Source organism: Trichechus manatus, unplaced genomic scaffold (assembly GCF_000243295.1).
Source record: "Trichechus manatus latirostris isolate Lorelei unplaced genomic scaffold, TriManLat1.0 scaffold00081, whole genome shotgun sequence".
Taxonomy (NCBI): Eukaryota; Metazoa; Chordata; class Mammalia; order Sirenia; family Trichechidae; genus Trichechus; species Trichechus manatus.
The window spans coordinates 3,876,700-3,894,183 of record NW_004444017.1 but is presented as its reverse complement, the minus strand read 5'-3'; the positions used below and the strand labels follow the sequence as shown (position 1 = coordinate 3,894,183).

The 17,484-nt window shown below is 35.8% G+C and overlaps 1 protein-coding gene across 5 annotated transcripts in view; it reads right to left on the bottom strand.

Moving 5' to 3' along the window:
• Positions 1–17,484, bottom strand: part of WNK1 (WNK lysine deficient protein kinase 1) — a 173,028-nt gene that overhangs the window by 74,394 nt on the left and 81,150 nt on the right. For all 5 annotated transcript variants that reach the window (XM_004381200.2, XM_004381201.2, XM_023735695.1 and 2 more), the window contains exons 3-4: positions 12,409–12,629; positions 10,163–10,320 (exon numbers count right to left, since the gene is read on the bottom strand). In XM_004381200.2, the coding sequence (XP_004381257.1) occupies positions 10,163–10,320; positions 12,409–12,629 (379 nt within the window). The remainder of the gene's footprint in view (positions 1–10,162; positions 10,321–12,408; positions 12,630–17,484) is intronic.

The following is a 17,484-nucleotide window of genomic DNA, read 5'->3' as shown; positions in this document are numbered from 1 at the left end:
GTTAACCATTGTCATAGGGCAACATTTGTAGTAACTGTTAAATGAGAAACTATTTTGTTCTGTAAGCCTTCATCTTAAGTGAGAATAATAGCACTATTGGAAGAGCGTAGTCAATGTCACTGAACTGTGCATGTAGAAATTTTTGAAATGGTGTATCTTTGGCTATGTGTATTTTCACTAAAAAAATAAAAATAAAAAAATAAGTTTGAGAAGTTAGAGGGTTGATATGTTGTGGGGTTGTTAACCAGTGTCATAAAACAACGTGTACTACCGTTTCATGAGAAACTATTTGTTCTGTAAACCTTCACCTGAAGTACAATAAAATAAATAAATAAATAAATAAATAAATAAAATAAAATAAATTTAGGTGTGATCGCATGACAACTACCAACCTTAAAGTGCTGCATACACTAACTTTTGCCAAACTCTGTCTTTTTTTAAGATTCAAAATTCATTAAGAAATGTTCTTAGAGAATATTATTTTATAGTACCTAAAACTAAACGCATATGCTAAGAATGGAAGGTTGGTTTAGCATCTGAAATGCATTTAATGTAATATAGCATATCAATATAAAAGCAAAGAAACAAAAATCGCGATTATTTCAATAGATGCATATAAGCACATGACAAAACCCAACAGAGTTTCATGATAAAAACACTTAACAAACAAGAAATAGAGGGGAACTTCCTCAATGTGATAAAGGGCATCTACAAAAAATCCACAAAAACTGAGTGCTTTCCTCCTAAGATCAAAGAGAAGACAAGGATGCCCACTTTTGCCACTTCTATTTAACATTGTACTGTAGGTTCTAGCCAGGGCAATTAAGCAAGAAAATTAAAAAAAAAAAAAAATAACAGGTTGGAAAGGAAGAAGTAAGATTATCTCTATTCACAGTGGCATGATCCTATATATTGAAAAATATAAGGGATCTATGAAAAAACTAATAAAACTAATAAATGAGTTCAGTAAGTTTGTAAGATATTAGATTGATATACAAAAAAAGTATTTCTATACACTTGCAAAAAAAAAACCCCAAAATAAAGTTAAAACAATTCTGTTGAATAGCATCAAAAAAGAATAAAATACTTAGGAAGAAATGTAATGAAAGTGCAAAACATACACTCTGGAAACTATAAAACAATGTTGAAAGAAATTAAAGAAGATGTAAATATGGAAAAACATTCCATGTTCATGGATCAGAAGACTTAATATTGTTAAGATGGCAATACTCAATGCAACACCCATCAGAATCCTAGCTGACTTCCTTGTGAAATTGACAAATTGATACTAAAATTTATATGGAATTAAAAGGAACCTAGAATAGCCAAAACAATCTTAAAATAAGAATAAAGTAGGAGAACTCACACTTCCTCATTTCAAAACTTACTACAAATCAGTGATAATCAGGACAATGTGGCACTGGCATAAAAATAGATACACAGATCAATGGAATAGAATTGACAGTCCACACTCTGACAGGCATCACAATAAAGGGTCCCAGACACAGCTGGAGAAAAATGTAGAACAAAATTGAAACTCACAAAAAAAGAATGGTCTGACAGAGACTGAAGAACCTTCTAGAATATGGCCACAGATACCCCTTTTAACTAAGTACTGAAGTCACTCCTGAAGTTTACCCTTCAGCCAAAGATTAGACAGGCCTATAAAACAAACAATAATACATGTAGTTCAACCATGTATACGAGCACACCAGCACAGGGGCAAGGAGGAGAAGGCAGGAGGGGACAGGAAATCTGGGCAGATGAAAATGGGGAAGCCCAAGTTCAAGAAGGGGAGTGTGGACATATCGCAGGGTTAGCAACCAGTGTCACAAAACAATGTATGTATTCACTGTTTAATGATAAATTAATTTGCTCTATAAATCTTCATCTAAAGCACAATTAAATGAATGAATGAATGGAGAGTCCAAAAATAAACAAGAGTGCCAAGATCATTCGATTGGAAAAGAATAGTCTTTTCAACAAATGGTGTGGGGACAACCAGATATCCACCTGCAAAAGAACAAAGTTGGACCATTGCCACATACCATATAAAAAAAATTAACCCAAAATGGATCAAAGACCTAAATGTAAGAGCTGAAACTAAAGAAACTCTTAGAAGAAAACATATGAATAAATCTTGATGCCCTTAGATTTGGCAATAGATTCTTAGATATGATACCAAAAGCACAAGCAACAAAAGGTAAAGGAGACAAACTAAACTTCATCAAAATTAAAAACTTTTATGTTTCAAAGGGCACTATTACGAAAAGTGAAAAGATAACCCAACAGAATGGGAGAAAATAATTGCAAATCATCTATACGATAAGGAACTTGTATCTGGAAAATATAAAGAACTCAAATAACTCAATAATAAAGAGAAAACACAATTTTAAAAAATGAACAAAGGACTTAAATAGATTTCTCCAAAGAAGATATACAAATGGGCAATAAGCACATGAGAAAACGTTCAGTATCATTAGTCATTTAAGGAAATGCAAATCAAAATCACAATGAGATACCACCTCACACACACTAGGATAGCTATTATCAGAAAAATGAAAAATAACAAGTATTGGCGACAATGTGGAGAAGTCGGAATCCTTGTGCATTGCCAGTGGGAACATAAAATAGTGTAGCCACTGTGAAAAACAGTTTGGTGGTTCCTCAAAAATTAGATTTACCATACTACCTAGCAATTCCACTTCTAGGTATATACCCAAAAGACTTGAAATTAGGAACACAAATAGATTCTTATACATCAATGTTCATTGCAGCATTATTCACAATAGTCAAAAGGCAGAAACAACCCTAGTGTTCATCAACAGATGAATGTTGTTGTTGTTGGGTGCCACTGAGTTGGTTCCAACTCATAGCAACCCTGTGTGCAACAGAATGAAACACTGCCTGGTCCTATGCTATCCTCACAATCGTTATGCTTGAGCCCATTGTTGCAGCCACTGTGTCAATCCATCTCGTTGAAGGTTTTCTTCTTTTTCGCTGATCCACTACTTTACCAAGCATGATGTCCTTATCCAGGGACTGATCCCTCCTGATAACAAGTCCAAAGTATGTGAGATGTAGTCTTGCCATTCTTGCTTCTAAGAAGCATTCTGGTTGTACTTCTTCCAAGACAGATTTGTTCCTTCTTTTGGCAGTCCGTGGTGTATTCAATATTCTTTGCCAACACCGCAATCCAAAGGCATCAATTCTTCTTCAGTCTTCCTTATTCATTGTTCAGCTTTCATGTGCACATGATGCGATCCAAAACACCCCGGCTTGGGTCAGGTGCACATTAGTCTTCAAGCTTACATCTTTGCTTTTTAACACTTTAAAGAGGTCTTTTGCAGCAGATATGCGCAATGCAACGCGTCTTTTGATTTCTTGACTGCTGCTTCCATGAGTATTGACTGAGGATCTAAGTAAAATGAAATCCTTGACAATTTCAATCTTTTCTCCATTTATCATGATGTTACTTATTGGTCCAGTTAGGAGGATTTTTGTTTTCTTTATGTTGAGATGTAATCAATACTGAAGGCGGTGGTCTTTGATCTTCATCAGTAAGTCTTTCAAGTCCGCTTCACTTTCAGCAAGCAAAGTTGTGTGATCACAACAGATGAATAGATAAACAAAATGTGGTATATCCATACAATGGAATATTATTAAGCCATAAAGATAAACAAAGTCCTGATACCTGCTATGATGTGAATGAACCTTGAAAGCATTATGCAGAGTGAAGTAAGTCAGATATAAAAGGTCAAAATATTGTATGATTCCACTTACATGAAATAACTAGAATAGGCAAATGCATAGAGACCAAAGTTTATCAGTGGTTACTATGGGCTTCCCCAGGTGGCGCAAGCAACTGTTGGACGACTAACAGAAAGGTTGTGGGTTCAAACCTCCCCAGAGGCAACTCGGAAGAACAGACCTGGAGATCTGCTTCTAGAAGGTCATAGCCTTGAAAACCTTAAGGAGTGCAGTTCTACTCTGCAACACATGGAGTCACCATGAGTTGAAATCAACTCGATAGCAACTGGAAAGGAGTTGGAGGGAGCGGGGATGGGGAGTTATTGCTTAAGGGATACTGAGATTCTATTTGGGGTGATGAAAAACTTTTGGAAATGGATAGCACAATATGTTGAATAAAGCACACTTAAAAAAAGTTAAAATGGCAAATTTTTATCATATGTATTTTATCACAATGGCATTTTTTTTTTTAATGGGCAAAGGAATAGACATTTCTCCAAAGAAGGTATACAAATGAACAATAAGCACATGAAAAGATAGTCAACATCATTAGTCATCAGGGAAAGGCAAATCAAACCACATTAAGATACCATTTCAAATCTACTAGGATGGCTAAAATCAAAGTCAGATAATGACAAATGTTGATGAGGATATGGAAAGACTGAAGCCCATACACTGCTGGTGGGAATGTAAAATGGTCTGGCAGGCCCTCAAACGGTGAAACACAGAATTACCATATATTCCAGCAACTGCACTCATATGTCCACACAAAAAAATTTTGAATGAAATGAATGTCTATAGCAGCTGTGATAGTTAATGTTATGTGTCAACTTGTCTAGGCTAAGAGTCTCAGTGGTTTGACAAACATTGGACAGTTTGCGCTTTCATAATGTGATATAAAATAATCATCTCCATGATGAGATCTGCTACGAGCAGCCAATCAGCTAAGAGAAGTTTGGGGGGTGTGGCCTGCCTCCAGTATATAAATAGATGCTCCGGCAAAGTTCACTCTCCCTCTGGATACTGCTTCCGACTCATTATCATTTGACCTCCAGTTCTTGGGACATGAGCTAATCGGCTGCTGCCTAACCTGCGTATTTTGCGATTTGCCAGCTCCTGCAGTCCTGTGACCCAGCAGGCTGCCGTCTGACCTGCCCATTTTGGGTTTGTCAGCCCCTACAACCATGTGAGTCAGGTGAGCCTCCAGCCTGATGCCTGACCCACAGATTTGGAACTTGCCAGCCTCCACCACTGTGAGAACCATTTCCTTGAATTAAATCTATCTATATTTATGGAGCCCTGGTGGCACAGTGGTTAAGAGCTATGGCTGCTAACCAAAAGGTTGGCAGTTCGAATCCACCAGCTGCTCCTTGGAAATATTATGGGGCAGTTCTGCTCTGCCTATAGTGTCGCTATGAGTCGGAATCAACTAGAAGGCAATGGGTTTGGTTTTTGGTTGTTATATATATGTATATGTTTCACTGGTTTTGCTCCACTAGAGAACCCAGCCTAAGACACCAGCATTATTCATAATATCCAAAAAGTGTAAATAACTCAAATGTCCATTAACCATCAACCTGGTGAATGGATAAATAAAACACAGTATATCCATACAACTGAATATTATTCAACCATAAAAAGAAATAAATTACTGATACATGCTATATCATGGATGAGCCCTGAAAACATGCTAAGTCAAAGAAGCCAGTCACAAAAGACCACTTATATATGATACCAATTACATGAAATGTCTAGGACAAGCAAATCTTTAGAGACAGAAAGCATATTAGTGATTGCTTAGAACTGGGGGGAGGAGGGAGCGGAGGAAAGAGGATGATAGCTAAATGATACAGCTGTTTGAGCTGATCAAATTTTTCTAAAATTTACCGTGGTGATTGTTGCACTTATCTGTGAATACACTAACAACCATTCAATCGTACACTTTAAATAGGGCAATTGTATGGTAAGTGAAATATTTCAATAAAGCCTTTAAAAAACTAAATGTACGTTTTTAGTAGGCACGTACAATGCTTACTAATCAATATTCTAACCTGACACATCATGCCACACGGAGAGCTATGGCTGTTCAATAAAATCCCACAACAGTCTCTAAGATTTAATAAAAGCAAAAATATTAGATTAACAAATTTATAAAGAAAATACACTGAAGGATAAAAAGCAGAATTTGTACTTGCTTTAATAAGCAAGGAACCCTGGTGGTATAGTGGTTAAGCACTTAGCTGCTAATCAGAAGGTCGATGATTCAAACTCATCAGCTGCTCCAAAGGAGAAAGATGTGGCAGTCTGCTTCCATAAAGATATACAGCCTAGGAAACCCTATGAGGCAGTTCTACTCTGTCCTGTAGGGTCGCTCTGAGTCAGAATCAACTCGACAGCAATGGGTTTCATTTGGTTTTGATAAGCACACTGGTGTAAAGTAAGGAAGATGTGAAAGAGCTGTGGCAATGGGAATGAAGAAGGATTGCATCTAAAAAGTATTCTGAAACAAAAACCTGATATACTGCAAATAGAGAGTAAAAAACAAGGAGTTAAATATACCTCTTTAGGTTTCAACAATCATAAGGAAAGAATAAGAACAGTTCAAGATCTATCCTGAAGTACAATGCTGTCAGTGATAGGACAATATCCATACGTCTACAAGGAAGACCAGTTGATACAACTATTATTCAAATTTACACACCAACCACTAAGGCCAAAGATGAAGAAATTGAAGATTTTTACCAACTTTTGTAGTCTGAAATTGATCAAACATGCAGTCAGGATGCATTGATAATTACTGGTGTCTGGAATGCAAAAGGTGGAAACAAAGAGGGATTGGCAGTTGGAAAATACAACCTAGGTGATCGAACCGATGCCGTAGATCGCATGATAGAATTTTGGAAGAATGACAACTTCTTCACTGCAAATACCTTTTTTCAACAACATGAACGGTGACTATACACGTGGACCTCACCAGAGGAAATACACAGGAGTCAAATCTACTACATCTATGTAAAGAGATAATAAAAAAGCTCAATATCATCAGTCAGAATGAGGCCAGGGGCCTTGGACTTGAAGCACTTACTGATGAAGATCAAAGACTACAGCCTTCAGTATGGATTACACCTCAACATAAAGAAAACAAAAATCCTAACAACTGGACCAATAAGCAACATCATGATAAATGGAGAAAAGGTTGAAGTTGTCAATGATTTCATTTTACTTGGATCCACAATCAACACCCATGGAAGCAGCAGTCGAGAAATCAAAAGACACATTGCATTGGGCAAATCTGCTGCAAAAGACCTCTTTTAAAGTGTTGAAAAGCAAAGATGTCACCTTGAAGACTAAAGTGTACCTGACCCAAGCCATGACGTTTTCAATCACATCCCATACATGTGAAAGCTGAAAAATGATAAGGAAGACCAAAGAATTGACACTTTTGAATTGCAGTGTTGGCGTAAGAATATTGAATATACTATGGACTGCCAAAAGAAGAGGAAGTACAGCCAGAATGCTCCTTAGAAGCAAGGATGGCAAGACTACATCTCATATACTTTGGACATGTTATCGGGAGGGATCAGTCCCTGGAGAAGGACATCATGCTTGAAAAAGAGGAAGACCCTCAACGAGATGGACTGACACAGTGGCTGCAACAATGGGCTCAAGCGGGACAAGGATTGAGAGGATGGCGCAGGACGGCCAGTGTTTTGTTCTGTTGTACATAGGGTCACTATAAGTTGGAAATGATTCGACAGCACCTAACACCAACAAGAAGGAAGGAATAAAGGGGAAAATCACATAGCAAATAGCTCATTCTGCCCCCAAAAAGGCCAAATGTAAATAATTATGCACTGGGAGAAGAAAAGGGAATAATATATAAGAGACCTGAACTTGGACTAAAGGTATAGAACTCTGAGAGACAAAACAGATGAGCTCTCTAAGGGTAATGACTAGGGTACTTACGAGAATTATCTGACAGCTTCACAAACTATTTCCCCTGCTCCCTACCTGAATTTGAGAATCAATGCTTTGGTAAGCCCCATCATGGATTGGAACCTGGGGTGGGATGGGATGGGTGAGCATTGAAAAGATAACTGAAAACATAACAGTAAGTTCTCACGACAGAAACTTGGAGACATACACCCAATAATAATAACTATATCTGATAAAATACCAACTCCAGTTAAAAAGCCAGGAATAACTTGCTCCTTTTTATGCACACAGTAGCTATTATTATTATTGCATATGGAGATCTTGTAGTTCATAACATTTATGGTGAATTAAAAAAATTAACTGTCCAAAGTAGCTCCATACCTATCATATATAAACATATAACAACAATAAAAAAAGACATTAAACGAATATTCACAGCAATGAGGTAATCAAAGATTTCTTCCAAGCCTTTGTTTATGAAGATTTAAAACCAACTCAGTCTACCTAAAGCAAAACGTTTCCCATCAGCTTTCAAAATAAATTACCACTCTGACCAGCCTTCAAACCTAATATAAGCAATTTATAATCACATCTTAGTCTACTATGTCAAAATTCAAAGAAACTGCATCACTAAATTGGGTTAGATACTATGTGCTGAATGATAAAATACACAGCATCACATTAAGTATTGTTGCCAAAAAAGTTCAATCAAAATTTTACCAAGGTTTAGAGTAGTGGTTCTCAAATTTTTCTTGTCTCAGGATCCCTTTATACTCTTAAAAACTATTGAGGACCCCAGAGAGCTATTGTTTATGTGGGTTATTTCTACTGATATTTACCATGTTGGAAATTAAAAATGAGAAAATTTTAAAATGTTTATTAGTTACAATAATAAACATGTTCATATAAATAACATTTTTTTATTTAAAACAAACAAAACAAACAAACTGTATCTTCCAAAACAAAACAAACAAAAAAAGCAAACATATTTAGTGAGAAGATTGGTGTTGTCTTACATTTTTGCAATCTTGAAGTATGGCTTAAGAGAAGACAAATGGATTCTCTTATTCACTTCTGCATTTTATCAGTTGCAATATCACACATCATATAGACTCTGGAAAATTACTTTGTATTCTCATGTGAATGAGATCAAAGAAGGCAGAATTATTTTGACATCATTGACAAACTCCCCTCCCCAACTACTCTGAAGCAAACTTATGTTTACAGAAATACTGAAGGTAGAATAACAAGTTAAATGACATCACAAGGAAACAAATAGATAAATCCAAAACATGAAACATTCTTCAAAACAATTCCTCTAATTTTGTCAATAAATCAATGGCATGCAGAAAAAGACAGTGAGGACAACAGTTCTAGATTGAGATTAAGAGGCATACAATGAAATACCTTCTGTGGACCTTGCTGGATCATATTTTGAACAGACTGACTGTAAAAAGCACATGTTTGAAACAATGGAGGGAATATGAATAGATTTAGGGTATTAGATGATCTTGAAATTGTTGATTTGTTCAGGTATGACATGGTTATGTAAGAAAAGATCTGTATTTTTTAGAGAAGCATAATGAAGTATGTAATGGTAAAATGACATGGTGAAAAAGAGAGAAAGGGACAGATGAAACAAGTGTAACAGAACAGTTTTAACATTCATGTTGAGTTGAATTAAAGGGAAGTCATTGTACTATTCTCTCTACTTTTATGTATGTTTGAACTTTCTCATACATAATAGAAAAAGGTTCAAAAATACTCAGCGGAATTACTTGCCTTAACTTTTATGTCATTTGTGGAAAGCCTCCTTATGTGCTTTATGATTATGGACCTAATAACTATGTTTTAGGCTTTAAACGGCCAACTCTAGAAAATAACTTGGCCAAAAGAGATGAACCGTCACAGGTAATTTAAACTACAGTAAGGTATTAATTTATACCTTAAACTTTGAGGGTACTCACGTATGATTTAATAAATCAAATTTAGTCGTTCAGAGACAAGTCTGTGAACAAATTAATTTGACAAAGGAGCCTGAGTTAAAAACATTACTTTTAACTCAGAAACTAAGCTTTATGGTGGGAAGGAGTAAGAGTTTATTTAAATAAACAAGGGGTTTCATAAAAGTGAGTTTGTTTGTTTATGCGGGTTACATCTATTGATATTTACCACGTTGGAAATTACAACTAAAAAAATTAAAAAATATTTATTACTTACAATGCTTATATATGTTTATATAGAGTAGGTCATGAAAGTAAGTTTTTAAACATTGAAATATATCTCATAATAAAGGTTTAAAAAATGCAAGAAGGGTCTAGATAAACTCGTGGTTCTTTGATCTTTAACTGTATCATGAGCAATAGCTTTGCATATACCTCAACCATCCCAAACTATGGTTCAATGTTATCCAGTTTGGGTTTTTTTTGGTTAGATGTCACCCTAGCTCAGACTGATCAGTTATAGGAAGACTTACACTGGTCACTCGACGGTAGATCTGCGCAGCATTTTGGCACTCTGAGTAAGGGTATTCAGATGTGGCCATCTCAAGCATGCACATCCCAAAAGCATATACGTCAACGGATTCATCATATTTCTCCTCATACATCTCAGGAGCCATGAACTCTGGGGTACCTTAAATTAAAAGAATGATTCAGACTCAATGCAAGTAGAAGCTGCAGGCGTTATTCACCGTGGGGAGAAGCAGAGGGATTGATCTGTGAGAGAAAAGAAAGTGGAAGGGGAAAAAACGAAACAAAGAAAGAGAAAGGGGGAGGGGGAAAAGAGGAAGGAAATCTTAGTTTGTTCCAGCAAAGATCATAAAGATCTTCCATTGCAAGGCCTTTATAAGAAACTAGAGCAGAGTCAAGTGCCTATTTACTGTTTCCAATAGCATCTATTCACTGTTTCAAATGGATTCCTATTAAACAATATGTCAAAACAGGGCCGTGGATAAAAGATAAGCTAATATAACTCATATTGAAAACAAACAGAGAAAAAGGTAAGAGACTAGCAAGGAATAAAGTACATATAATGGTAAGGTAAGATGATGGGTTGAAAAAGCTCAAAATACCTTTCTGCCCCCTACTGTATGGTAGCTGTAAGGTTAACATTCACTGCTCGTCTTTTGCCATTAACATTCCAACCGATCAGTTTTACTTTTAAAGAGTCCTTACATTGAAAAACTGGATATTCAGTAAGTTTTTAAAAATAATAAAATAAAGTGTAATTGACTTCAAAAGGCCACTCACCAGAGCCCTTTTCTTCACATACTTACCATCCACCTGCCGTACACAAATAAGCCTACTGCAGATATAAGAAATAAGGTGAGGGACAAACTATAGACATGACAAATGTGCACATGCACATGTGCACGCGCACACACAGACACAACTCAAATACAGAGAGATTGAGTCATGAACAAAGTATATGTGAACCCAGAAAACCAGGTTTTGCAACGCTTCCAAAGAAGTTAAGTCTGGATATTTCGAATTATATTATTTCCAAGAACAAGTTTGCATGCTATGATTTAAAAACAAAGAAAGAAAAATTCTCTTGGGTCAGAGATTTTAAGATGCCAAGGACAATCAAAAAAATGTTTTCTGTAAGGAAAACAAAAAAGTAAATTCAGCTCTAAGTAACTCTTTCCATTCTTCTTGTTAATCTGATTGGATTGTAAAAACAGCATTCCAAATCCAAGTTACATAGTATTTCAAGGAGATCATTGTTTTTAATAAGGATATGCAAATCACTAGTGTTCTATGCTTTTCCCTTTCTATCAATACTTAGCATTCTAGCCTACTTTAAAAATTAATGGGTTTCTTTTGTTGTTATTGTCACCTTTTGGGGGGGGGAAGTAAAGTATTTGTGAAGATTTGAAGTTTTAAATTGCGATACCCTCTTCAGAGAACGAAAGCTTTTCAAAAAACGGGCATTAGATTATTTTTCCAGTTACTACTCTCTAATATATAGTTAAAAGTCTGAAAGGACAGCCTTGTTCTTTAGATCAGTGACTCTTTATAGGAGGTGATTTTGCTTCACCATGTCTGGAGACATTTTTGGTTGTTACCAACTAGGGGTTAGGAGATAGCAGATGCTATGCTACTGGTATCTAGTGGGTACAGGCCAGCGATGCTGCTAAACATCTTACAATGCAAATGACAGTCCCTCACAACAAAGAATTTTTCAGCCCAAAATGTCAGTAGTACTAAGGTTGAGAAACTGTTTTAGATATATAACTTTTGAAGAGTGGGAGTAAGAAAAAAGTTGATAAAACTTTTCAGAATGAACTCATATTTTTCACATCTGTTCATAAAGTTTTAAGAGATAGATATTCTTGACTATACATACATGTTGAACAGACTTTAGAAACTACACAAAAATTCCATTTCTTTTAGGGGAAAGTAAGACACTAATTATATAAATAGTTCATAATAACAAGTATCAAAGAATTACTCAATAAAATTGATAGTTACATGAGGTTTTATCAACAAAGTTCTCCTTCCGTCTACATAACTATAAAACATCAAGTCTTCATGATGATTCTAGAAGCATAAATATAGAGAACCCCACATCTTATAAGTAAAACTGATCACTTCCTGGGTTCAAGCTACAAATTTGGAAGTTTATTTTACTCAATAATAGTTCTGAGAGGGCCAAGGCTTCTGAATAAAAAGTCTTGTTAGAAGGCAAGTTCGGCTCCAAGGTACACTCGAAACATACCTATCACACTCTTGGCAAAAGAAGCCCGCTTCAGGGTTGCCAGACCTAGGTCTCCAATCTTGACTGAGCCTGTAGGGCCAGTGATAAAGATGTTGTCACACTTAAGATCCCGGTGAATAATAGGTGGCGTTCGAGTATGAAGAAACTGAAGTCCTTTTAGGATCTGACGGCACCAGCTTCTTAAGACTTTGATCTTCATCACTTTAAACCTTTTTAGGTACCTAGAAAAAAAAGACAAGGTTCACCAAACAGGTTATCAATGATATGAGTATACTGCTTTGAAGAATTCCATTAAATTGTAGTACAATTGAAATGGGAATATCAAATTTAGAATATTAACATTCAGTAAACTTAAAAGTCAGTGATACTTTTAGTAAGGTTAAAGGGACTAGGATAGTTTAAAATAAAAATTCTATTAACAGATACAGAAAAATAAGTCTTCCAAATACATTTTCATCTAAAGAGTTACAGTATTAGGAAACCAGACTTTTCTTGAAAGAATGGGATCAAGTTGGGTGTATCAGTATTAGCAGGATCTAAATATTTCATAGTAGAAAATATTTAATTAGGTGCCAAATAACTCTGATAACAAAGCACAAAAATGAATTTCTTAAAATTAGTTCATTACTAAAGTGATTAAAAGTTAAGAGGTGGAGCTGTGCTTCTGGTAAATAGTACAGTAGCTCTTACAGGACACAGATATAATTATTTTAAACTCTAGACAAAAATGTACCAAATGACTATTTGAAGGCTCTGGAGAGCAATCAAAAGCAGGAATAAATTGAAGGGAAGTACACAGTATAAGAGAAGGGAAAGCAATGCTGAATTCCTACTTTTTACACCTTTTTACCTGAGGGCAGACTCCAGACTGAGTCAGTTAAGACCCGAAGAAAAACTTGTAGCTTCATTGGTTGAGGAAAATGAAGACAGAGTTCAAGATGACCATGATGTCTAGAACACTGCTATCCAAAAGAACTTTCTGTGATAATGGAAATGTTCTACAGCTGTGCTGTCTAATACAGTGTCCACTAGCCAAATGTGGCTATTTATATTTAAATTTAGATTAATTAGAATAAAAATTTCAGTTTCTCAGTTGCATTAACCACATTTCAAGTGTTCAACAGTCACATGTGGCTAGTGGTTACTGTTGTGGATTGTGCAGGTAAGAGAGTATTTCCATCATTGCAGAAAATTCTATTTGACAGTGGAGATCTAGAAAATGAAGGGAAGAAATCCCAGACAGGAGGCAAGCAAAGAAAGCTCCAAAATATTCACTCTGCCCAAATCTCTTACTGACCTATAAAATATGTACATCTGAGGCAGATTTCAAGCACCCCCAGCTAATGCTAAAAGAACTGAACAGAGATTTCTGATGCTGCCCACTACAGGGAACAAAGAGTTGGGGATTGAGTTCAGGTAAGTTAACTGCCTGACTTTAAAACAAAGCAAATAAATATTGCATAAAGAGGAACAAAACAGAAGCCAGAGTCTCTACAATATATCAGTCACAATATTCAGGTTGCAATTCAAATTTACTAGACATATGAAGAAATAGAAAACTTTGATCCAAATGCAAGAAAAGAAGCAATCAGTGGAAACCAACCCCGAGATGAATGAGATGTTGGAATTAGCACTCAGGATTTTAATGCAGTAATTATAATTACACCTATAGAAGTAAAGGAAAATATCCTCATAATGAATTAACATATAGACAACCTATAGAAAAGAATCAAATGGCAATTCTAGACCTGAAAAATGTATGAAATAAGAAATGTACTGCATGGGCTTAACAGCAGAATGAAAATGACAGAGTAGTCAACGAAGATGAAAATAAACAAATAGAATTTACACTATTTGAAAGCCATAGAGGAAAAAAAAAGATTTGAAATAAATGAACAGGGCCTTGAAAACATGTGATACAATATCAAAAGATCTAATAAACTTATAACTTGATCCCAGAAAGAGAAAACAGAAAAAATGTGGCAGGAAAAAGATACTTTAAGAAATAATAAAAAATTTCCCCGTTAGAGAGACAGAAATTTACAGACTAAAGAAATTAAGCAAACTCCAAGCAAAATAAAAAGGAAATCATGCCTAGGTACATCATAATCACAATGTTGAAAGCAAATATAAAGAGAATATTTGTAATATAGTTAGAGAAAAATGGCGTATTACAAAGAACTAGAAAATAAATGACAGCTGACATCTCATCAGAAACAATGCAAGCCAGAAGACAGTTGAAAGTTACTTTTTAAAAATGCTGAAAGAAAATAAAATGCAAACCCATAATTGTATATCCAACTAAAATATCCTTCAATAAAGGAAATGGAGGGGAAAATTTTTTTCTGATTAAGGAAAACTAAGATAATTTGCAGCCTACCTACATAAGAAATGCTAAAGAATGTTTTATAGGTTGAAGGGAAATGATACCAGATAAAAACTCAGATCTTCAGGAAAAACAAGAACACTGAAAGTGTTAAATATATAAAGGGCAGCTACACAAAACCAACAGCCAATATCATTCTTAACGGAGAAAGGCTGAAAACATTCCCCTTGAGAACAAGAATAAGACAAGGATGCCCTTTATCACCATTCCTATGTAATACTGAACTGGAAGTCCTAGCTAGAGCAATAATGCAAGAAAAAGAAATAAATGGGCATCCAAATTGGTTATGAAGAAGTAAAACTGTCCCTATTTCTGGATAATACGATACTACAGGAAACCCTGGTAACATAGTGGTTAAGAGCTACAGCTTCAAACCAAAAGGTCTGCAGTTTGAATCCACAAGGCGCTCCCTGGAAACCCTATGGGGCAGTTCTACTCTGTCCTATAGGGTCACTATGAGTTGGAATCGACTTGACAGCAATGGGTTATGATACTATACATAGAAAACCCAAGACTCCACGAGAAAACTACTGGAACTAATAGAAAAAATTCAGCAGAGTAGCAGGATACAAGAAAAACATTCAAAAATCAGTTCGATTCCTATACACCAATAAAGAGGATGAAAAGGAAATCAGGAAAACAATACCATTTATAATAGCCTCTAAAAAACCAAAATACTTAGAAATAAATCTAACCAGGGATGTAAAAGACTTATACAAAGAAAACTACAAAACACTACCACAAGAAACCAAAAGAGAGCTACATAAATAGAAAAACATACCACGATGCTCATGGATAGGTAGACTCAACATTGTGAAAATGTCAATTCTACCCAAAGCAATCTACAAATATGACACAATCTCGATCCAAATACCAACAGCATTCTTTAAATAGATGGAAGAACTAATCATTGACCTTATATAGAAAGGGAAGAGGCCCCGGATACACAAAGCAATTCTGAAGAAGAAGAATAAAGTAGGAAGACTCGCACTACCTGACCTCAGAACCTACTATACAGCTATGGAAGTCAAAACAGCCTGGTACTGGTACAACGACAGATACGTTGACCAATGGAACAGAATTGGGAACCCACATGTAAATCCATCCACCTATGGTCACCTGATCTTCGACAAGGGTCCAAAATCCATCAAATGGGGAAAAGGCAGTCTTTTTAACAAGTGGTGCTGGCAGAACTGGAAGAAAGTGAAACAGGACTCATACCTCACACCACACACAAAAACTAATTAAAAATGGATCAAAGACCTAAATATAAAACTAAAAACTATAAAGATCATAGAAGAAAAAACAGGATCAATGCTAGAGGCCCTAATACCAGCATTAACAGCATACAAACCAAAACTAACAACACACAAACTCCAGAAAATAAGCTAGATAACTGGAATCTTCTAAAAATTAAACACTTATGCTCATCAAAAGGCTTCACCAAAAGAGTAAAAAGAGAACCTACAGATTGGGAAAAAATGTTTGGCTATGACAAATCTGACAATGGTCTAATCTCTAAAATCTACAGGAAAATCCATCACCTCTATAACAAAAAGCCAAATAATGCTATTAAAAAATAAGCAAAGGATATGAACAGAAACTTCACCAAAGAAGACACTCAAGTGGCTAACAGACACATGAGGAAATGCTCACAATCACTAGCCATTAGAGAAACGCAAATCAAAACCACAATGAGATACCATCACCATTACTGGCAGGAACTAAAAAAAAAAACAGAAAATAATAAATTTTGGAGAGGCTGCAGGGAAACTGGAACTCTTATGCACTGCTGGTGGGAATGCAAAATGGTACAACCATTTTGGAAAACGATATGGCGCTTTCGTAGAAAGCTAGAAAGAGAAATACCATATGATCCAGCAATCCCACTCCTAGAAGTACATCCTAGAGAAATAAGAGCCGTCACATGAACAGACATACACACACCCGTGTTCACTGCAGCACTGTTCTCAATAGCAAAAACACATAAACAACCTAGATGCATATTAACAGATGAATGGTACATACACACAATAGAGTACTATGCAACGATAAAGAACAATAACGAAGCTGTGAAACATTTCACAACATGGATGAATCTGGAGGGCATTATGCTGAGTGAAATAAGTCAGTCACAAAATGACAGATATTGAATGAGACCACTACTATGAAAACTCATGAAAAGGTTTTACACACAAAAAGAAACAATCTTTGATGGTTATCAGGGAGGGGAGAAGTGGGGATGGAAAAACACTAAATAGACAACAGATGCGGTAACTTTGGTGAAGGGTAAGACAGTACACAATACTGGGGAAGCCAGCACTACTTGTCCAGGGCAAGGTCATGGAAGTTCCATAAACACATCCAAACTCCCTGAGGGACCAAATTGCTGGGCTGAGGCTGTGGGGACCATGTTCTTGGGGGAATATCTAGCTCAACTGGCATAATATAGTTTATAAAGAAAATGTTCTACATTCTACTTTGGTAAGTAGTGTTTGGGGTCTTAAAAGCTTGTCAGCAGACGGGGAGTGACAGAACGGGTAAGAAAACAGGATCCATCAATATGCTGTCTACAAGAGACACACCTTACAAACAAAGATGTGAATTTATTAAAAGTCAAAGGTTGGAAAAAAATATATCAAGCTAACAACTACCAAAAAAGAGCAGGAGTGGCAATTCTAATCTCAGAT